The 22,789-nt window shown below is 40.4% G+C and overlaps 2 protein-coding genes and 1 long non-coding RNA gene across 4 annotated transcripts in view; 2 read left to right on the forward strand and 1 right to left on the reverse strand.

Annotated features, from left to right (window-relative positions):
- Positions 1–6,937, forward strand: part of eftud2 (elongation factor Tu GTP binding domain containing 2) — a 12,587-nt gene extending 5,650 nt beyond the window's left edge. Inside the window, exons 18-28 of the mRNA XM_034894763.1 lie at positions 157–297; positions 642–743; positions 840–922; positions 1,230–1,316; positions 2,471–2,597; positions 3,729–3,816; positions 4,013–4,131; positions 4,428–4,522; positions 4,675–4,828; positions 6,206–6,313; positions 6,403–6,937. Of these exons, the coding sequence (XP_034750654.1) occupies positions 157–297; positions 642–743; positions 840–922; positions 1,230–1,316; positions 2,471–2,597; positions 3,729–3,816; positions 4,013–4,131; positions 4,428–4,522; positions 4,675–4,828; positions 6,206–6,313; positions 6,403–6,498 (1,200 nt within the window). The 3' untranslated portion in view covers positions 6,499–6,937. The remainder of the gene's footprint in view (positions 1–156; positions 298–641; positions 744–839; positions 923–1,229; positions 1,317–2,470; positions 2,598–3,728; positions 3,817–4,012; positions 4,132–4,427; positions 4,523–4,674; positions 4,829–6,205; positions 6,314–6,402) is intronic.
- LOC117958466 lies at positions 1,712–10,423 on the reverse strand. Its single transcript, XR_004659726.1, has 3 exons — positions 10,413–10,423; positions 5,045–5,050; positions 1,712–1,833 (listed from the first exon to the last, which is right to left on the reverse strand). It is a non-coding gene; the product is annotated as an uncharacterized LOC117958466 (long non-coding RNA).
- Positions 10,424–10,921: 498 nt separating this feature from the next.
- The window catches only part of LOC117958431 (gap junction gamma-1 protein), a 42,450-nt gene continuing 30,582 nt past the window's right edge, over positions 10,922–22,789 (forward strand). The window contains exons 1-2 of one of the 2 annotated variants that reach the window (XM_034894827.1): positions 10,922–11,650; positions 15,192–15,222. The gene's annotated coding sequence lies outside the window, so the exon portion shown is untranslated. The remainder of the gene's footprint in view (positions 11,651–15,191; positions 15,223–22,789) is intronic. The other variant, XM_034894825.1, reaches the window with a different exon arrangement.

Consider the following 22,789-nt stretch of genomic DNA (forward strand, 5'->3'; position numbering starts at 1 on the left):
AGTACAATTTCTTTGAAGAATTTTGACATTTACTCATTTTTCTAAAGGCACTGCTATTATTTCGAACACAACTGTATTTAATTTTTTATTTTTTTATTTTTTTTATAAATACCTTATGAGGACGGCATGGTTGACATTTTTTACTTTCTGTGACAGGCTCAGATTTTCAGGCCACTAAAGTTCAACATAGCATCGGTTATAAAGATTGCAGTGGAGCCTGTCAACCCATCTGAGCTACCGAAAATGTTGGACGGACTAAGGAAGGTCAACAAAAGCTATCCGTCTCTCACCACAAAGGTAGGTGGCCACACATGCACAGAAGTGGGTCCATTAGTGCATTGTAGCAACATTATAAAATGTATTAGGCTTGTAATACTTGTCAATTTAAATCTTACTAAAACAAGTTGAATAAACTACAAAATAACGAAGGAATACATGAGATTACACTTTCAATTTAGTTGACACAGATAGATGTTGTGTAGCCACCTAAAAAGGTTTACTGAAGAACAAAATACAAATATGGACCCCCAAGGAGGGACAGATGTGAAAAGTATAAACTGTGAGCTCAACAATTACGTGGATATTCAATTCCTTAAAATTATAATTTATTGTACTAAGATGTGCGTGTCTTTGTCTTTCAGGTGGAGGAGTCTGGAGAGCACGTTATCTTGGGGACAGGGGAGCTCTACCTGGACTGTGTCATGCACGACCTGCGAAAGATGTACTCCGAGATCGACATTAAAGTAATTGTTCTCGCTGCTTAAAAAACGTTGACACAGTACAGAACTGGAGTGGCGCCTTTGGGTTCTTTATGTAATTATGCTCATCTTTGTCCACAGGTCGCTGATCCTGTTGTGACTTTCTGTGAAACAGTTGTGGAAACATCATCACTCAAGTGCTTCGCTGAAACGCCAAACAAAAAGTGTGTATCAAAGTTAATATTTTAGATCTTATTCATTCATACAATGACATGACTGTAACTACAAGAAAGCTTACTTTGCTATATTATTAATATACCTCAGAACTCATAGCTCTGTAATAATATACTTTTTTATGTTTCTAATTTTATGCATTAACTGTTATGAAGACCTTTGGATGTTGTATTTCTTGTTTGGGAGTTCAATTTGTGTGCAGTGTTTAAAGTCACTGTCAGCATTGGCCCTTTCCTTTGGCCGAGTGTTTACCCAACCCAGAGTGAGTGAGTGACAGCTGTGTGATGTGATTGACAGGAATAAGATCACCATGATTGCTGAGCCCTTGGAGAAGGGGCTGGCTGAGGACATAGAGAACGAAGTGGTGCAGATCACATGGAACAGGTAAGATGTAGAAGATATCACCAACACACTCGCACATATTAGGTTAACTAATAATCATATTCAACACAATTATGGATCGAATTCTGAAAGTTGAATATAATTGGAATAATAAAAAAAAATCAATATTAAATTGCTATTCAAATGTGATTTTATTTATTTATTTATGTATTTTAATTTTTTTTATAAATATGTGAGAATCACAAGGTGTTGTGTGGAGCTTCGACTTCTATTATATATTACCTTCTAATAGCTGTATTGTCACGTGACATTCTACAGGAAAAGGGTTGCTTATAAATCACTAAAATAGTAGCGACGACACCATTTGGCTGAGTCAATAATGTCGTTTGATCGTGGCTAACACCTTTGTTACTTAGTATATGACGAATCGTTTTGGCTTTGCTCTCTGACATGATGGCATTGTGCTAACTGTTAGCCTTTACAACAGAGCCGCTTAATTACACTTGTTAGATAATGTTTCATTACAGAGTTCTCTGTTGATTTGTGTTTGTCGCTGTGTCTTCGTTTGTGGGTTCATAGTGGCATTGTAGTGTAGTACATATTTATAACCGGCTGCATATGAATATTTAATATTTGAATATTTAAAAAAAGAACAAATTACATTATGGTGGAAGATTGAGAGCTCTATTGTCTCTCATGTTATATATATTCAGCATACTGTGTGTATTTTTCTTTTTCATAGAAGCAGTCTCCGCTCTCTGTCACATTTCTACCTCTCTCACCCAAGTGAGGGAGCAGTACAGCAGCATGTGGCAAATATGGAGCTAACGTTTAAACATATTTCACGTGCTCATTGTTGTGATATCTGTCTCCTTCCCACAGTCATTTATGCACGCTCGATTATCTCTGGGACCCTCCCTCTCCACACATTAGCCACTTACATGGCCATTCCCTATCCTTCTCTAACTCATTGTCCTGGGGGGGGGTGGCTTCCTGTCAGTCCTCTGTTAGGCCATCTGGACCTGCCGGTGCCAAAGAAGTGACATACTTTACACACCATCAACCCAAACCCTCGCTCTGCTCCTCCTCCTCCATTAACCCATCTGCCCTCCGATCAACCAATCTCCTTAATGTTCCCGCTGACACATTGTGCAGACCTCCTTTTAATCAGTGGCTGTTCTGTTTCCTCATGGCAGGAAGAAGCTGGGTGAGTTTTTCCAAACAAAGTACGACTGGGATCTGCTGGCCGCCAGGTCCATCTGGGCCTTCGGACCAGACACCACGGGACCAAACATCCTTGTAGACGACACACTGCCCTCCGAGGTAAGTGTTGTACCGTAGCCTACGTAAAAGGCCTGAAGTTTATACGTGTGGGTTAAGAGAAAAGAAGGGCCTGTGGGTGTGGGTGTGTGGGTGTGGGTGGTAGAGTGAGCGAGCAAGTGAGAGAGTGACGGTGATTAGCTTCGGAGCGAGTGCCAACTCTAGAGGCAGAAACGTGTCTCCCCTGTGCTTTCTGACCACGATGGGAAATCTATAGCAGGAAAAGTTAACCGTCTCCTTGATATCAACCAGGATATAAGTAGTGGGAAATGCATTGCAACCAAGCCACAGCTGAGCTGCGGGCGTCACCGTGATGTGTGGTTAAGTCTTTGGAGAGATGCAAGTCAGGCTACGTCGTAGGGTCTGACGTACTGTAGGTTTGTGTACCTGTGATTATACGCAAAAACCCTTAAGGTTCCTATTTGAATATGGTTTAATTTGGTAAGTAAACAGTGCACATAAACTGCTGTATTTGGTTTGCTCCAACGGTTTAGTGACATATAGAGCTGTGACTAACAATTTCTTATTTTCCTTATTCACAACTTCCCAATGTCCAAAGTGACATCACCAAATTACCTGTTTTTTTAGACCAGAATAGTTAGACCCCCCTCCCCCAAATATTCCATTTACAACCGAATCCTCACACATGAGAAGCTGGATCCAGCAAGTGTTTATTAAAACACAGTTTTATTAATAAATACCTTAAGCAAGTAATTGAAGTTGTTGATGGTATTTTTATGTCGTTTGACCAATCAATTGAGTTATCAGTCAGAGCCACACACTTTGTTTATCAATAACACAGATGACTGCAATTATATTATTTCTGATTGATAATAAATTTACACCAGACTAGGCCATTTTTGCGCTGTCAAAACGTGCACGTCAATCCTAAAACATTTGAGTTTGAAATGCCAAAAAAGAAAAAAATCCATTCCTAAATGATTAGTCTGTAATTTTAAAGCATGGGGTGAAATAACCGCATGTATTTACAATTTATTATTTACAGTATAAATATATTTACGTCTGTTAACTGGGATAAAGACTACACAAGGCTACTAAAGTCTCTGGTTTTGCTTTATAGAGAATAACTGTTTTTTTACCTTACTCTTGTTGTAATTCCCCCCCTCCCCGTAGGTGGACAAGGCGCTGCTCGGCTCAGTCAAAGACAGCATAGTTCAGGGCTTCCAGTGGGGCACCAGGGAGGGGCCGCTGTGTGATGAGCGTGAGTTCTCTCTGCTTTCTTGTTTAACCCTGAAATATGTTGTCTTTAGGAATAAACCTTTGTTCTCTGTACTGCCATTGGTGCTGCAATGTCTCTTCAACAGAATGTCTAGCGTTGTGAGCATTGTGCAAAGGGCAAATGTATTCATCCTCATCAGCGTTATGTTACAATAACTCAGTCTTTCTGCTGCCCTCAGCCATCAGGAATGTCAAGTTTAAGATCCTTGACGCAGTCATTGCTCAGGAGCCTCTCCACCGAGGAGGGGGCCAGGTCATCCCTACAGCCAGGAGAGTGGTGTACTCTGCTTTCCTCATGGTGAGATCATCCCTCCCTAAGCCTATTCTTCCCCTCGCCTGCCATTTACTCCTCCAGACCTAATTCTCATCTTCACTTTCTTTAATTATCCATTACAGTGATTACTGTTTGGATTTTGCTGACGTGTGTTCTTTTTAATTGTAGTTTGAAAATATTCTTACTTTACACTTTTGGCGTCTTTCCTCATCTGCTTTGGCTCTTAACATAAATCCATAGGTCAGCTGTACATGTGCTGGCCATACAGTTTCTCCGGGCTTTTGTACTCTCTCTAATGCATGGTCTCCCTTGTGTCGCAGGCCACTCCAAGGTTGATGGAGCCTTATTACTTTGTGGAGGTTCAGGCTCCCGCTGATTGTGTTTCTGCCGTCTACACAGTGCTGGCTCGCAGAAGGTTGGTATACTCTACTTCTCGTAAACTCTACTGTCAACCCAGGCAGAAATCTAATGCATTGGGGCGACCCCCCCCAAAAAAATCTAATGCATTGACAATATCTCCCTATATTGAAAAAAAACAACAAATGTGGTCCTGTGTTTGTCTTCTAGGGGTCATGTCACCCAGGATGCACCTATTCCAGGGTCTCCTCTCTACACCATCAAGGCTTTCATCCCGGCCATTGACTCCTTTGGCTTTGAGACAGATCTTCGCACTCATACACAGGGACAGGCCTTTGCCCTGTCCGTGTTCCACCACTGGCAGGTAAACAGATTTGTCAAAAATTAGATTGTCGGGGCACCTACAGGTAAAATACGTTGCATCACTGCACCACGCCGGCATCAAGTCAATGTCCCACAGTGTAACAGCATTTTTAAAACAAACAAATCCAAATTGTTCATTGTCGAAATTGTATGAATAGCATTGTCAACATTACACATTTTTCACACTTTACATACACCAACTCCCTCCTACTCAGACCTGTGGCTGCCTGTGCTGCAGAGTGACCAACCGTGTGCTCAGGTGTCTTGCCACTCCGGCTCACTTGTCTTTGGTGTGAAGTGTTGAGTCATTAAGTATTAAGTATAATGTAGCTGTCTCTGCCTGCCATGTCTGACAAGTGTTTGTGTCTGCACTCTGGAGGGCTGTGTCAGGGAAAAATGAACTCCCCTTAGGGAGGATTAATACTTTACAGCAAAATCATTCGTATGGAAGAAAAAATAGGTTTTCCTTTGCAAATATGTAATGTTGTATCCCCTTGAGGTGAAAATTCAAGTGTTAGACAAGAGATTAGAGATGAATTATTCATTTGCACACTTGTCCCAACACTGGGAAAAGGATGTATTATAGATCGTTTGGGCACATCAAGAATAAATGGAAATGTTGTTGACATTTGTTGACTATGCAGAACCATAGATTGCTTAAGCATGTATTTCCTCATGTTTTACAGTAATGGTGGCAGGGCTGAGCACTATATTAAAATATATGATTTTTTGTTGTTGTTGTCTGTAATTGGAGCTGCTCCATGGGATTTTTAGTACAAATCCTAACACACAATGTTTTTTAGTAAACTGTATATGAAGCAAAGGACTGACTAGTAAGTAGAGCAGTCACAAAATCCGATTCCCATATCGGGAATATCCAAGCCATTTTATCCAAAACGAGCTGATTGCCACACAATCTCCTTTCCAGACTCAACATTCCTTCTCTTTGCATTTACGGCTACATCCATGGACATTAGATCACGTTGTAAAGGACATACTATAAGCTCCTTTTAGATTAATTGTTTCAGTGAATTATTTTAAAAGCCTGTGAACACTTTTTTTAACCCAACTTGCTAACACTGCATTGATGCAGTGTTGGTCACAAACTGGAGGAGTGACAGCACTCGCACATTGCTTTTCCATCACGTTGATGGACAAGCTCCTGACTCAGTAACAATGGGACAGACTTGCAACTGAATCAGATATTTAGTGAAAGGTCGGAGCCGCTATAGAAATGTCTAGTCAGTTTGTTTAATCTCAAAATGTGATGTGTGTTTCATGTTGTCAGACTGTTTCTCATATTGGACTTGGATTGATTTCCTCTGTTTACCATTCTGTTGACCTTTCTGAGTTAACTAGAGTTCCTATTTCCTTTCAGATCGTCCCTGGTGACCCTTTAGACAAGAGTATTGTGATCAGGCCTCTTGAGCCTCAGCCTGCCCCCCACCTGGCGAGAGAGTTCATGATCAAGACCCGAAGGCGCAAGGTGGGCCTTTTGTCTACCTGTTCATCACTTCCGTTGTGGGTGAAGTTCTCTGTCTGCATGACTGATGTCCCATGTTTGTTGTTCTGCAGGGTCTGAGCGAGGATGTGAGCATCAGCAAGTTCTTCGACGATCCTATGTTGTTGGAGCTGGCCAAACAGGACGTGGTGCTTAACTACCCCCTGTGAGACTGCAACACCAAAACCTCTAGTGAATCAACACCAAATCCTACTTTGTTTATAGGTATTTGGGCAATAAGTAACACAACAATACAATTACCAAATCCATAAAAGGCTTTCCTAGTTTCAGATTACACAATGGTTATTCTCAATCTCCAAAATGTTTATTTTATAAGCTGTTTCTACTTTTCCTACTGTCCCTCAAACAACAGTTTAAAAAAGATCTATAACAAAGTAGGTCCCCTGAATCAATCCTTAGATTGATGGAAACCAGGAACATCCACAGCTCTTGCTGTCACAGGAGAGTTGTTGCTCTCCTCTTTTGGAAAGCAGCTGTCAAAACATTGCAGAAGTTTGTCTCATTTTTGTTGTGGTTTTATTTTTTAAATGTAAAAATCGTTTTTGTAGAATAAGATGACGTGGAAACCTTTTTTTTAAAAAGAAAATAGGATGTCATTGGTCTGGCGTATGTCTAAATAAAACAAGTCAAAGAAAGACGTTTCATGTGTTGTGTACTTTGAGACCATGCAAGAAACATGCTCACAATGATGCTATCTCTAAGGGCTTGTGTAGTTAGAGATATTGAAGGTGTTGGGAGGCTTTATTATAGTGAGAATAGTGCTTAATTGGAGCTTTGCCGTTGGTTTGAGTGATTGGCTTGTCTGTTTGAGACGCTGTGTGGGCGGTGACTGATGGGCAGACTGTTGGAAATAGGCGGAGAGCAACCAAAGGTTAGCCGGATAAAAGAAAAAGAGATTGATGCTGCAAGACTATTGACATCCGAGTTAGCCGAGAAATAAGTTGGCTCTTTTGAGAGAGAGCCAGAGGGTGCTTCTCGCAGTTGCTAGGGGTTACGTTAATATATTGTGTAATAATCTAGCTAAGACCATAGCCACATGTTTGTGTTTCAGAGGAAAATAATCACAAGTATATTGTCATAATTAAATTAAAATTAAGACATGGGCTTGTTGTATAAACTAGTTAGCAAGTCAGGAGAAAAGTCAAAATGCATAGCCAAAGATAAAGTGTTGTAATGTTGCTCTGAATGAAATTTGACCAAACCTGAAATAACAGACTGAGCCTACACGTTGACAATTCAAGGACAGAAAAAAATGAAGGTAGGTAGCCGGTTCAATTCCAACATGGACCAGGTAAGGAGTGTGGACTGGGAGCTGGAGAGGTGCCAGTAAAATAATAACTGCACAAATTAATTCCCCCACGGAGGCACAATGGGCCTTGAGTTTTTAAGTTACACTTCATCCAAAGTCTTTTTTTTTTTTTTTTTTCAAAAACAGAAGAGAAGGGGGACTACACAGCAGGAGTGGTTAGCGAGGTACTTTCTGCTCTGGAACTCGTCGCCATGCATCATAACCGCCGGGATTTCAAGCCGACCAAAGCCACTGTGAAAAATGAAACTGACAACCTTTCAAGCCTTCAGGTGATGAGTGTGATCTTTAATATGTGTATGTTGCGTGGATAATCACGCTTGAGATAAGCGTTTCACTACACTTCATGATGAATTGATGTGCGAGTGTGGTGTGTCTGAATGGCACAGTCCTTCATCCGTCACTGCTGACAATCCTCCAAACAGTCCTGGAGGTGATGGAGATAGGGAAGGTAAGAACGGGGACAGGAAGAATCAAACATGGCTGTATCGTTTTTGACATTTGGACTGAATGTCAATCCTGTCCAGCGACAACATGGGTAGATGGGGAAGGGGGGGGGATACTGTGCCTTTTTAAAAGCTTAGGGGAAGGAGAAAAGACATTGAGGAATTGTAAACATGAAAGAACCATTAGGAAAAGCTAAGTACAATAGTGACACTTGACTCATCAAGTTGTCAACAAGTAGATGATTCAGGCTTTATATCATCTTAGCTCTGCTCAGAAAGCATGTGCTCAGACAGAATGTGATCAACTCTGCACACGTGTTAGGTAAACGTTTCATCAGGAAACATGGTCCCGTCACTCCTCCCCTGCGCTGGCGTGAGCCAAGATCGTGCCTCGCCCCGGGCGGTGAGACGGATGGCAGCAGTGCTCGCCGGTCTGAACACAGGACCCTAGAGCGCTCGTTACAATCTGTGGTCCCTGTGCTAAATATAGACGGGAGCAAGACTTGACTAGGGGCCCCCCTCCTCCTGCAAGTCAGGCCTTTTCCTTTCCACCTCCATCTGCTCTTAATCTCCTCATCAGTCACCTTTCCCTGCAATAAACCTGTCCTCTGCTTACCTCTTTTTCATTTTGCCCTGACTCTCTGCACCTACACACCTATCTTGGTCTGTCATGCGTCTGTGACTCCATCACACTTGTCTCTTCCTGCTAACATCACAAGCAGACCTTTCCCTCCAGAACATCCAGTCCAAAGGAGGAAGCTACGGGCATGGAGAGTTGTAGTGGCCAGTTGAACAAATCATTTAAATAGCTTTGGGCTGAATGAAGATGATAAAGGTTGAGTCAGCCTGCAAACTATGTCATGACTCCAAAAAGTGTCCGCAGTTGTGAATTACTTGAGGTACAGTGAGAGTGTATGCACCCTTTCTTCTTTATAGGAGGGGTGAGGCCCGTTGTCTCAAGATCTGTCCATGGCTGTCTGTAGGCTATTTGGAGTAACAGATAGCAGCTGATTAGTGATATTGTTTCATATTAGCATTAATATTAAAAGTAAGGCAATTATTTGCATTCATTTACCAAACTGAATAAAAAGAATTAACTATAAATAATGTGCAGTTCAATTTTACCAAGAACTAGGTCTTTAAATTTGAGTCCAAACACATGTTTACTCACTTTACAAATGTGTCAATTAAAAACTCTTCTTAACCCAGCCCTTAATACATTTTTACTTTCTCCATTTACCAAAGAGCATCGTATCTGTTCGGACGTCTTCCTCTTGAATAGTCAAATGTAGCTTATCCTGCAGAAGCACAGGAGGGCGCCATCCCTGCCCAGCAGGTCACTCACAATTCGAGGGCTAGCAAGGTCAGAGCTGTGGGCAAACTCACAAACAAACAAAAATACACATGCACATGACTGTGTGACTCCTGCACCCTAGGACCCCTGAGGGACCCAAGGAAATGGAATCATTCTCCTACAGAGATCAGAGGATCCAGAAGTCAAATCATCTCAGAGTTTAGCTGCACATACACGGGTTCCTTAGAGGGCTACATTTGCCAAACGAGCCATGTGTGTTCCCCTGCTCGAGGCCTTCCACTACAGCAGATTGACACCAGACGCAGGCCCTCACACACTGAGCTGGTAACAAACGGCAAAGCACCTTTAAATGAGTCAAATCATTTCCACTCATTTTTGGCAAGGCGGAAGCATTTTAGACTGTGTGGAATCATATACATCATCCTTTGAAGGATCCTGTCCTTGGAATATGGTTTGCAGCCTGTTGGAGGGTCGTCATATTGTGTCACTTTGTTTTCCCTCCAATGAGCTAAACTCATCTAAATCGGCAATTTATCCAAGCTTTGTGTGCTCCACGAGAACAACTTAAGTCCCAGTGCTGCTACTTTGGGGTCCCCCACTAACCAAACTAAGAGCAAAGTCAATGTTGTTCAGAGAAGAGTCCATTCTGTTATTACTTTCTATTTAATTTCTCTCTGGCTGCACTGTAACCTATAATGGGTTTTATTTTTAATTTTATTTTCTTATTTTCTTATCCTGTTTTCGGCCTCCTGTAAAGCACTTTTAACTACCTCCTTTTTCAAAGCTGTGTTAGAAATAAAATTGTATTTTGATGTTGTAATGTAAACCAACTCAACTACTCTTGGGTAAAATGGGAAATAGTTAAGCCACACTGACAAAACACTATTCATACTTCATACTTTGAGCATATCAAAGTAGTTTTACAAAGTCATAGTGATGCTGCGGTTTAAAATTAGACTATACGAATATTAGTCTACATAAATATATGATTATGACTGAAAAATAACACCTTAGCAGCTACAATCCAATTAAGCATTTTCATGCCACTATGCTGACACAGACAAAACAGGCTTCAATATCAATACTCTGAGAATGGAAATGTAAGATTACTACAAAACCATAGTAATCCTACATTCCAAGTGATACTATAGCCTTTAAATATTAGTATATATAAAGATATGAGTAGGATTTAAAAATGACAACTCTAGAAGTAAATACAACCATTATGATTATTCAATTCGAACACAGACGGACACAACAGGGTTTACTGTTTTCAGAATATAAATGTATTTGCATTTATGAAACTAAAGCATTTAATAGACCATATAGAACACTGATAATATATTAGTTACTTATAAAAGACGGCACAATATGAGCTAAACAATGTGAAGATTAGGTTTATATGTTCGTATTTAACCTTTTTTTTTTTTTCAAAGGCAGATGTTTGTGGACAGAAGATGTGTGACCTGTCGGGTGCGCGCACTGTCAAAAACGCGTGCGCGCAGCATCTTGCTTTACTGCTCCCCTGCTAAGATGGGTCGCCAAGCTTTCAGTCAGAGAATCCAGCTGTGACTCAACGAGACTCCCAGTCAGCCAGGGTCGGACTGGATGTGGCACACGGCGGAAAAGCCGATCCCGATAAACACGAGACAAAGACACCGCTGGATGTAGGTGGACCTCCAGCGATCATCACACTCCTCTGTCCACTCCTCCTGCGAAGGAGAAAAAGATGAGGGACCTGAAAGTCAATATCGGAGCCAACTGGCACACGTGAGCGTTATTTATTACCACATTCTCGAGCCAATCACAGAGATATGGACAAACTAGCTCCCAGGATTTGGTTGTAATTAGCCGATGCAACTGTTCTTGGCAGCGGAGAAGGTTCAGTCCATGCCAAAATGACCAGACTATTGTCTAGCATCGCTGTAACGGAATGGGCCCGCAGGAATTTTGGCACCGGTTTTACGCAGCAGACCACATAGTTAATCGACGTACCTCGACAGAAGACAGAATAGTGAGGCTGGCATGGCCAGAGAATGTGTATACACATCTCGTAGTGATGCTATGAGATAAAAAGACATCAGCGAATCACCGAGCTGGTTCCTGTGAAGAAGTGGAGCAGAATATCAACGGCGGGATTCAAGTTTGGACCTCACCAAGTCCAAAACGACCTTTCCCTCCCAAAAAACGGATCATCTTACATCTTAAAGGAATCTTCACAGACTCGCATAGCGGTAAGAATTTGTCTTTTGATATTTCAATATTTTGATGAGTTCCACCTTTGCTCTTAATGTGGCTAATTTCTAACCCAATGGAAGCCCTGCTGGGAGTGGACGTTCGGGGTCATGGACGCACCAGTTGGCACCCTAACGCACAGACGACGGCTTTGTCTTTGTGGTCTATTGCTGTTTTAATTTGCATGGATTTTTGGATTTTCTCAGTTTTTTTTTTGTAAGTGTAACACGTTTGGTCAAGGCCAAGCTGAAAGCAACAAGAGAGCAACTTCTCTATAAAAAAACGTTCTTTTGCAAAGCATTTGCGTTGATTTGACATGAACTGCTAATTTGGAGTCACAATGCTTGTCCATCAGTTTCAAATCAAATACAATTCAAGCCTTAAAAAGCAATGCTAATCAAGTTTTGAAGACTCAACCACAGTGTCTCATAATCTTTTGTTCTCAAATCATTTCAGCAGAAACATGGTGTAAAGGGGCGGTGCAGGGATTCTCCCCGGGATTTGGTTTAATCCTGCAGGAGCTGTTCAAATTAGTGGAAGTACACTCCGACTTTGTAACGACGTTATTGGCAAACTCTTGAGATTTATTAATACTGAATATATTTCACCAGTGTTGAAAAGCTTTGCCTACAATACATTTTTAGTTGTGTAGTAAATTGTATTGAACAGTCCTGTAATATGTAGCATGCAGATCTCCCATTACCAAAAGCTATAGAACTGAATTATTTAAAACTAGGTGACCAAAGTGCTAATTGCAGCTGCAGTGCTTATTATAATAAAACATGTCATTTGGCTAATAGAATGTCTAAAACTAAATAGGTGCCAGAAGAACATAACTACCCCCTTTCAAACAATGACCATTCAAGGTATTTTAATTGCACGATTAAGCGTAGATACATTTGCAACTCTGCACATAAAACAACTCAGAAATTGATTTATTTGATCCATGATGGCATGATTGGGTGCTCTGGCTCTAAAAGCCTTTTGCCTTTCTTGCAAAAGAATGTGCTAAAAATTGCTTTGACAGCCCCTCCATATACATATTACCTGATTCAGTGATTATCACATCATTTTTTTAAGTCAATATATCAAAAGAAACACTTCCACCTCTGGGAGCGGTTAACCCGGGGAGCAGCCAGTACCATGCGTTATTCACTATGAAGAGAATCTGTTTCATTGTGCTGGATGCCTTTGAAATATGCCACATTGGTTTCCGTGTGGAGCATTTGTCAATGCCACAGCAGCAATGGCTCAAATATGAGCCACCGTAATGACTTTCCCCCCTGTGCTTCAGAAAATCCTCGCTATATGTCAGACCACTATAATGGATTTGGGTTATTGCCAAATGAAAAAGCTTAGTGCTTGTGAATGATGCTCGCTTTAACATATGGATGCTATGCGTTTATTCAGAATTTTTATTTTTTGGTAAGCTGCCAGTAGAAGCATGTCTACCTCCATATGCCCTTTATTCCTTCTTCTGTATTTGCACCCAGTAATTGCTGTTTTGGCATTTCACAGCCTTGCATATAGATTTAATTAACATTTTCTATGTGAAACTATGACTGCAAGGCAGTCTATCTCTGTTCCCTGATATCCCTCCCACCTTGTTTCCCCTGCATCCCCCCCAAAGACCATTATTTCACTCCATGTGGATTGGAGGAGGTTATGGGAGAAGGGGAAGTCGACCCCTGTGCACTCCAGCACTGAGAGAGAGAGAGATGAGGAGCAGATTCTGTGTGGCAGCAAGGAAAGGTCCCATTACTTCAGTTAGTATCATGACCAATGTGCTCCAGCCCTCTTTTCCTTGAAAATAGACAACATATTCTGTAATATCTCACTCTTGGAAAGAAACCCTCCTGCGACCACAAAAAAAATATGACTTAGCAGACATAAGTGATAAATTGTGCATGGACATTTATTAAATGATCAGAAGACATCCCAGAAATGAGAAATGTTTTATAGCCACTTTGGTTGGTGAGTTGATCCATGACGGATCCAATTGTATATTTTAAAACATTTTCAGACGTGTTTCTTACAAAAAGAGTCCATCCAAAAGCGGCTCCTAAATGAGTTGTGATTAGCAACACTCACAAAGCTGGCTATCAATATGCAGCTAAGTAGCGTATTGACTTACAAATTGCATGATAAAAGTAGGACATTTAGAGCTCAGTTTTACCTGCTAAAGAAACTAAAGTGGAAAAAACACCACTGCTGCTCAAAGTCTTCTGATCATTCATGTAAGTAAAAGTAAAAGCAATACTGCACCATAAAATACCATAAAAATGCAAATACAGTAACAGTAACCACTCTTTTCAATTCATGTACTGAAAACCTCAATTAGGTAAATATAAATAATTATTATAAGCTAAATGTTGTCAAAGTATCAAAAGGAAAATGGCCCCTCTATTTGTTAATTTAATTTAGGAAATTCTATTACTGATGCAAAAATGCTGCTAATTAACTACTTGTGACTATTTTATATACTGTTGGTTAGTTTAAACTATTAAGGTATTATATTTAAAAATGTATATGTCTTGTATGTACAAATACTAATCTGAAAAGTAACTAGAGCTGTCAAATAGATACAGTGGAGTAAAAAGGAAACCATTTCCTCTGAATTATACAAATGAAATAGAATGACAAGTACCTAAAAAGTACAGTACTTGAGTGAATGCACTTAGTTACATTCCACCACTGCAATACTCTGTAAAAAAAAATGCAATACGTCTACAGGATGTTCAATCTAAATGATGTATCCTGATGGAATCTGGTTCCCTTGTTAACATTTACATATTTTCATCAGTCTAGTCCATAATGCACAGCCCATTATAGAGCTTTATATGTTTGACCGAAGAACCTTACAATTGAATTCTTAATTACTTATAATAAAAGGAAAATCAATATTGCCATATAGTGGAGAATTAATTACTCTGTTTTTCTTTCAATTCACGTTTAAGAGGAGGAACAATGCTCCTTGGGGTTGTAATCGATAATGGTGTTATTAAATTAAAAGTGGGATTGATTTTCTTGCAACCTTTCAGAGACTTTGCATAGCGCATCATGGTTTAATGTTGCATTTAACTACATACATAATAATGGAAACAAAAGGGGTTGTTATTGCCACACAAATGATCTCATGTTTAATGTCACGTTAGACTCCGGTGTTTGGTCCTAACCAGTCAAGATAACATCAACATGAAAGCTCTGCCACGCTCCGCCAGATATACATAATACAGTAACATACAGTATTCATCAATCATAAATGATAGTTTTGAATCCTAAATTGCCTCATTTCCACCATTCAAATCCCTTAAAGCTCTTAATATCCCCAGAATATTATGTGTATCAAATTCTCTACTACTGTTATTTAAATGTTTTTTTAATGTTAATTACTTGCAATTAAATCAGGCATTTATAATTATCATAATTGTCTCGTGAAATGTCTACCGGATGTGTTTAATTCAATTACATGCTTTATAGGCAGCTATTTTGAATACATGGAGTAATTCACTTCCTGTTTTTCCCAATTCTTCCCTTCAGAATATGTGATGTGGAGCCAGTACAGTAAGAGGTAAATTTTATGCTTTTAGCCACTACATCAAAAACACACCAACTTGTATATGAGGAGCAGGTGTTTTGCAGCACAAGCAGTCAACATGTATACTACTGGCAAAATAAGAATGTGTGAGCGGTCGGTGGCTGTAGGGTTGTGGATGAGTTGAGAAATATGCAGGAATGATGGTAAGATCCTTTGCTGCTGCAGTCTTCCCTAACTGGCTTGGTGTGACATGAAATATCAAGGTATTATGTCTATATCTGGTTTAGCACACGTGAGCACACTTCCAGGCTTAATCCTCAGAGTGCAGCGCACAGAGGGAAAACTGTGTCTTTATGCCTGCCAACCTTGGTCTGGTGTCCCTCAGCTTGATGCTGTGTACTTTGCTCTGCATTTTCTGGTTGCCAGTTCCTGTAAACGGCATTAAAGTAAGAGCAGAGGCAAGGGACTTCGCTTACTTTGTAATTACTGGGTGATTACAATTGTTAGAGGTCATCAAATGTACCCACTTTACCTCCCTCTTATTTGAAGTAGGGACTTTAGTTCAGCTGTACTGATCGGGCATTTAAAAGTACAGTATGGATCTAATTGATGGATTTCGATGATGTGATGGGACTGTTACTCTAATCAACAAACGGTAATTTTCTGGGAGAATAATTTAATCCAGAAGATTGAGTGAATATAGTGAAATTTGTTCCATAACATTGGTATGAAAATAATTGGTGAGGCTACTGAGATATGCTTGAGTGTCTTTAGATAATTGTGAAGATTAAAACTGCAATTAAATTGTCATTAAATTTAGAAATGATGAACATCACGTTGTGAGCCATAAATTAGACCGATTTTGACCTTCTTATGTTTCCCTAATTTAGTCAGCGTTGATGTGACTAAAGATATGAAGGATGAATCGTTTATGTGCTGTGTGATTGTAGTCTTGAGTATGAGAATACAACTGAGTATGCTTTGTGGCAGTAACGCTGGATCTTTTAGGGGAGATTCCAAATATTAGAGGACAACGAGCGAGGGGAGCGATGTGTCGTGCTCTCTGTGACTCACAATGATTCCTCGGTAAAAACGAGCCTCACAGTCTGACCTGACCCTTCGCTATGCAGCCGTGTTTCCCGTTGTGTCCGTGCACGTGTCACTGTGACGGCACAGCGGGACTCTGACTCTTTAATTTGCAAAATAAATGTAAGAGAAATGTCTGATTTTGTCTAAAGAGGGACTCCTGATAACCGTGCTTCAAGTCCTACATGTAGTACTGCTGCAGCATGTATCCAAAAGCAACGCAGTGTAGCTGAATACTTCAATCTATATTGTGTTTTATATTGTATTATTGTATTTGCACACACTCAAACAAAACAAGACATTTCTAGATGTCATTTTGGTGGACTGAGAAGCTGGGGTTGACTTCACTCTTCTTCTTTTTTTAACCACTTTTTAGACTAAATGATAAGTAATGGACAGATTTATTAATAATGAAAACATTTATTATGTTGCTAATTTACCCCTCAAATAAATATATTTACCTTGATCGTTTTTTTGAACTTCTGAAATTAAACTTTTCATGCCATATCATGTAGTGGTGGGAAAGGTAATCGATTGTTAGATGCATCGCGATTCTTTCTAGAACGATTTGATGCTTGATTCTTAAAAGTTAATAATCAAGTTTTTTTTTAATTATAGATTTTTATTTAAAAGTTACTGTCTTCTGACATGTACAAATCTGAAAACAGAGTGACTGAAAGAGGATGGACAACAAGTTAGAGTTTAAGAAAAAGTGCAGAAAAAAAACACAAAAATGGCCAAAAGGAAAAATAAATTACATTTTGTACATATACACATGACCCAATGAGACATATTACTTTATCACATTACATCTGACCACCTCGAGTTTCATGTTCTAAGAAGCAAATTCTCCACCTTTAAATCTCTGACATTAAAGATCACTGTGAGAGAAGGTGACTTTCACAAGCATCTTTAAGGCTTAAGCATGGAATGACTGTAAAAAAAAAAACCTCAGTAGAAAACTTGTCATTAAAACTTGTGTGTGACACATATTATATATCTAGCTGCTTTGTCTAGGAAGTGATTAGCAAACTCTGAGTAACAAACTCAGATTGATATGTATATTTTTAAAATCATGCATAGAAATGTACCTTAAAAAATGGTTGCATCGATAATCGGTTTAGAATTGAATCGTTGGCCTCTGAATCGGAATCAAATCGTGAGGTGCCCAGAGATTCCCACCCCTAATATCATGTGAAATTATCACATTGGAGCTCCAACTAACAATCAATTTTTATTATAGTGTGATAATGTCTTTACAATAACCACAAATAAGACACAATCCCATCATGTGATCCCAGGGTCCAAAGGGAAATTGCCTGACGAACAGCCCAAAAAATAAAAACTATGTAATATAATAGTAAGCTACATTGATATGAAATAGAGAAAAGCAGTGAATCCTCACTTGGAGGAGGTGTAAGCAGCAGACCCATGTGTAGTAAGAGAAAAAGATTGAGACAGACAGAGAGAACCCCACTGAGTGTGGATGAAATCAGATGTCACTTTCCCCCAGTCTGTACTCATGAAGAGATATGGGCAGTCTTGCAAATGAAAACAGTCGTGAGGCTCCTTCCCATCGGGAATGTCACTATAACATACCAGGATCAGCACAGACATACTGTGTGCCTGGAAACAAACACACACACACACACACACACACACACACACATACACACACACACACACACACACAGATGCACTGAGCCTTGCACATACAGAGATGTTTACGCTCCAGTCAGTGTTGAACATGCATATTCAAACTAATATGACATACTCATGAATCTGCGCATGCTGACAAATTAACATATGAGCTCGGCTGTCGTAGGCCGGGCCATGATTTGGGGTGACAGGTCTTATGCCACTTCCCTCGGGTCACAGGCGGGGCGGAGTCACAACGTGACAGGACTGAAGGCAGAGAGATGCCTTTCATTCACTGTCAGTCTCCAATGACACAACCTTCATCTCTGTTTTAAGCTACATTCGCATCATGTCAGGCATTGTGCAGCAGTGTCATCTTGATGGCCCAGTTGGGTCACCATTGTGTTCCCCGTGCTGCTAGCATTTAGCCATGCTGCTAATTTTTTGGGTCCTACGAGTGATTGTCTGTCCGCATCGACATTCAAAAAAAAAAAAGAAAGAAGATTTGCAAGGCCAGTCATCATTACGGTGGGCTTTAAACTGGTACATTTACTGTAAACATAATTTTTCACTTCATTGTGTTTGATTTTTCTCTAATTGCTGGTTTGATCTGTCATGTGATGTCAGGTTGCGTTTCTCCAGAAGTGGATTCAGTTTCAGCTTTCCGCTTCAGGGCCACAACGTTTTTATGGCAACCCCTGCAGTCCCCTACTCTGGAAATCCAGAGTTCTTGCGACAGCACAATTTGAATTTGCCCAGCGAGTTACTCTGGCATTGAGTAATGCTGTAATTAACTATACCCTTGTAGCCAAGATGCACCAATCACATCGGTGTAATCTGATGTAGGCGGGCCAGAGGCGAGCTAAACAGATGATGACAGTTTCATCTACCAGTTAGCTCCGCTGGTAGCTAAGCATATGGGGCTCTGGATACCTCACCCTGTGTTGTTGTGATTGGTTGTAGTGTTATCCAATTGCGTGCAGTGAGATTTTCAAATGCACGCTTGGTGTCTCGAGATGGCCGACTTTCATTACTCAATGCCAGACCCTTAATCTTTTGGATTTGGGTCTGGATTCCAGGCTAGCCCGCCACTGCTGCCTTAACACACTACCCACATTCAAAGTCATGGGAGGACTGGCATTTGCGCTGCAATGCCTGATTTAGTGTGAATAAGGCCTAAGTCAAAGTACTGGGTTCAGTTCAGTTGTGGTAAGGTAACATTTGTGCTACTACACAGCTGACTCATACCTGTTGTTTCACTTCTGTCTCATGTTGTCAGAGTAGGTTAGCTGTATTCTTGGATTAATTCAGAATATCGGTTTTGTAGTCCTACTCCAGTCATGTGGTTTAAGGCCTAATTTGTATTTTATGTTTTTATAATATTAGGTATATTCACATATAGTTAATCATTTTAACATGTATGGGATTTAAGCAGTTGTGTGATTCTTTTATCATTATTGGAAATTTCCACTGCAACTGACAAATTATTTAAATTATCAGTTGAACGTCAGTCAAAAATCAGCTTTAGGCCCAAAATACTCTTTAACTCTTTAAACTTTCAGAAACCCATAGCAGTCAACGTTTTCACAAACCCACAGCCATGTGACTCTGTGTAATCCTTTGAAACTCTATCAACCTAGCTGCAGTGAAGGAGGGTGCATCGATTTTATTAAACAGTCCTTCATTATCTGAACAAACACACAGGACTGATCAGCAGAGTGCTACTGATACTGTGGGGAACATATTAGAATCCATACGGGGATCTGTGCCACAGCGCTGCACATGGCAGAAGGCATGCGCTGATCCGTCCACTAGCGCTCACGCCTGATTGGCCCAGCTGGGGCAGCCACGGTGGGGCAACATCGCACTCTGTCACTAGCGGAACAACAGAGCAGCCAGGTTCATAGACTGAGGCCGACACCCCTGTCACCGCCACACACACACACACACACAAACACACACACACACACACACACAAACACACACACACACACACACACACACACAAACACACACACACACACGCATACACACGTGCGCTAGTGCACAAAAACAGGAAGGTGGACCACAGAGCAACAAAAACACAAAGTAGTTGTGGGCACAAGAAGTCCAAAATGTAATTTTGGAAAGGAGAATTCTTTTGTAGTAGTGATTCACTATAACAATAACCAAATTCTTTGGTTATTGTTCTCTCTATTCTCTCTATACTACCATTACATCACTACCATTTCATCAGTGCTGTGTCCTCGTCCCCCCTCCCTGCCCCTTCCACTGCTTGCAATACTGCAAAAGGTCACAACCTCAACTGCATCACAGAACTAATGATTTAGCTCATGACAAATGCTAGAAAGAGACAAGCTAACACAGGGTTATTTTTAGCCACTGTTCCATATACAACATGTTTCTCAAGACACCGAGATGCTCTGGGGTCATGTTCAGTGTTTATACAGTCTTTTACGGAGACCTCATACCTTAGACTAGATTAAACTGGAGCTTCACTACAGCCTTGGAAATAACTGGAGTAGGTTTTGAGGATATTTTGCATGCAAAGTCTGCACTGAGGTTAGATATAGGTTTTTACAAATCTACAAATCCCATATATTCATGAGCTCATATTTGACCAAAATGATCACCATGATACTTGTTATGTTAGCTCTAATAATAAATCATTTTCTGAGATGTTTCTGATAGTGGTTTTGACTGTGTGGCCAATAACAGAAGGTCTGTGTGTCATTATAATATTTGTAATGATATAAAATAAAACTCAGCCATTTCTTTTTTGGGGTTTTTAGGAGGCGCAAGCAGCAACATAAATAGTGTGAGTTAAAGGTAGAGACGGACAAAGAGAAGCCCACTGGTTGTGTGTATGTATAGTCTACATTAATGAAGAGAACATATTCATTTTAATGGGTTAATTAAGCATCCCACTTGAATGTAGGTAGGCTATGTAAACGCTACCAGTGAATAGAGGAATGTCCCCACATACGACCTCAAGTCAGCTTCCCTTCCATATTTTTTGGGCAGCCGAACACCAAAGCAGTGACTCCTGTTGCTTTTCTCTTTCCTGTTACATCACCACCACGTGTTGTGTCTCCCAGGACAGTCCTGTCCTTTCCTCTTCTTCTTCTCCTGGAGTCATGTTTAAACAAAGTAACAATCATACATGAGTGGGTTTCCATGGCCACAAGGCCTCAGGACTATCAGCGCCATAGCCCACCATGGTGTGATTGCTAGGAAAAAGCCCAAAGGCACACACAGATGCTCTTGTGCTACAAGTGTAGCCTTGATGATAGCCTTACAGACTACCACTTTGAGACTCAACGTCTAAAATAAAAAAAAAAGGGGAAAAAGATTCCCTTGACAGAAACGCTTAAGGCCCTTACTTTAAATAGATCTGTGCTGTTTCTGTTCTTTTTCTGTCTCTTTTTCTTTTTATTATTGGTGTGGGCCTCTGCTGCTCGGGACCGTCTTAAACGCAGTTTTTAGCAGTTAAGGGAACTGATCCTCTCTCTGCCTTAAGACAGAGCGTTTACATAAAGAGCGTGTTTGTTCTGAGAATGATAATGATTTAGTGATTCTTTGCGCGGGCGAGAGGGGAGAGCAGCAGCAGCTTCCTCGGCTGGCACAGTGTGTTTGTCTCTGGATCTCATCACTGCTTCTGTCTCTGTTTTGGCGTGGGAGCAAAGGAGCAGTCATGACCCCTCTGCTTCAGCCCACCTCTCTGTCTAACCCTCAGGGCAGACACACTCATTTCTCCCTGAGGTCGGCAAACCTGTCTCATGCATTAACTCAGATGATTTATTCTTATTAGCTTTGTCTTGTAATCCTTGAGATCTCAGATTTGGTTGCACCCGTGGTTATAGTGATAACAGCAATAGCAACATGGCTGAGGTAAAAACAGAACAAAGTAAGCAAGGCAATATAGCCTGTTGTTTGGGTGAAGGGATTACACCTGAGGGGGGTGTGTCCTTTCCAGGCGGGAGTGCTTGTGCTGTCCTCCCTGCCTCACTTTGTGTCCAGATGATGCGCCGTTTAACTTGCAAAAGTGGAGTTGGACTACTTGCTTTACACCATGCGCTATAGAAAGTTTAAACAGGATCCTTAATCACCAAATGTAAATATAAGGAATAGCTATTGTAGAAAAGAAATGCCATAAATAGCATAAAATGTGGGGCTGGATTTCATAAAAAAACCTTAAGTATTATAACTTTAAGCACTACATAGGCTGGCTGAATAGCAGATAAACCCTTTTTATGTATTTTTGAGTAGAATTCAGAACAACTTGGAGATTTATTTTTCCATCTCACATTATACACTTGTGTTTATTTTATCCCCTATGATAACAGAAGCCATAGATAGCCTTAAACAGGAAAATACTTTACTTTGTCCATTCTTGATGTAGGCAAATGTAAGCAACGCACTGTGTGGTCTTTAATGTGATGTAGGAGTGTTTATTGGGTTGCTGTACACACGGACTGGGCACCTCAGCTGTGAGGCAGCCTGAAGGATTTTCATCAGACAACAGTCGACTTATGGAGTCTACTATCAGCTTAGAGAATGTGTGCTGTATTTGTTAAGGCAATTCTTAAGCAGAAAAGCCTTTTCAGGCTTGTGCTGTGGATGTATTGCATTGCAATTTTCCAAAACTGATCATAAAATCCATATTTTTTAAACAATGTCATGTTATAAACTTGGCCTAAAAAAAGCTCTCATGCAGTTTAAAATCTGCTCCTCCACTATTTGCTATATGTTCTTTTCTTTTCTTTGCGTCGTTGGACGACATCTAAAATCCAATTTCTGCACAACCAGACTTGTCAGTTGACATGAAAAAGCATGATTGGATGATTAAAGTTGCATTGGAACAAATGTAACCGTA

This window comes from Etheostoma cragini, chromosome 15 (genome assembly GCF_013103735.1).
Source record: "Etheostoma cragini isolate CJK2018 chromosome 15, CSU_Ecrag_1.0, whole genome shotgun sequence".
NCBI classification, from domain to species: Eukaryota; Metazoa; Chordata; class Actinopteri; order Perciformes; family Percidae; genus Etheostoma; species Etheostoma cragini.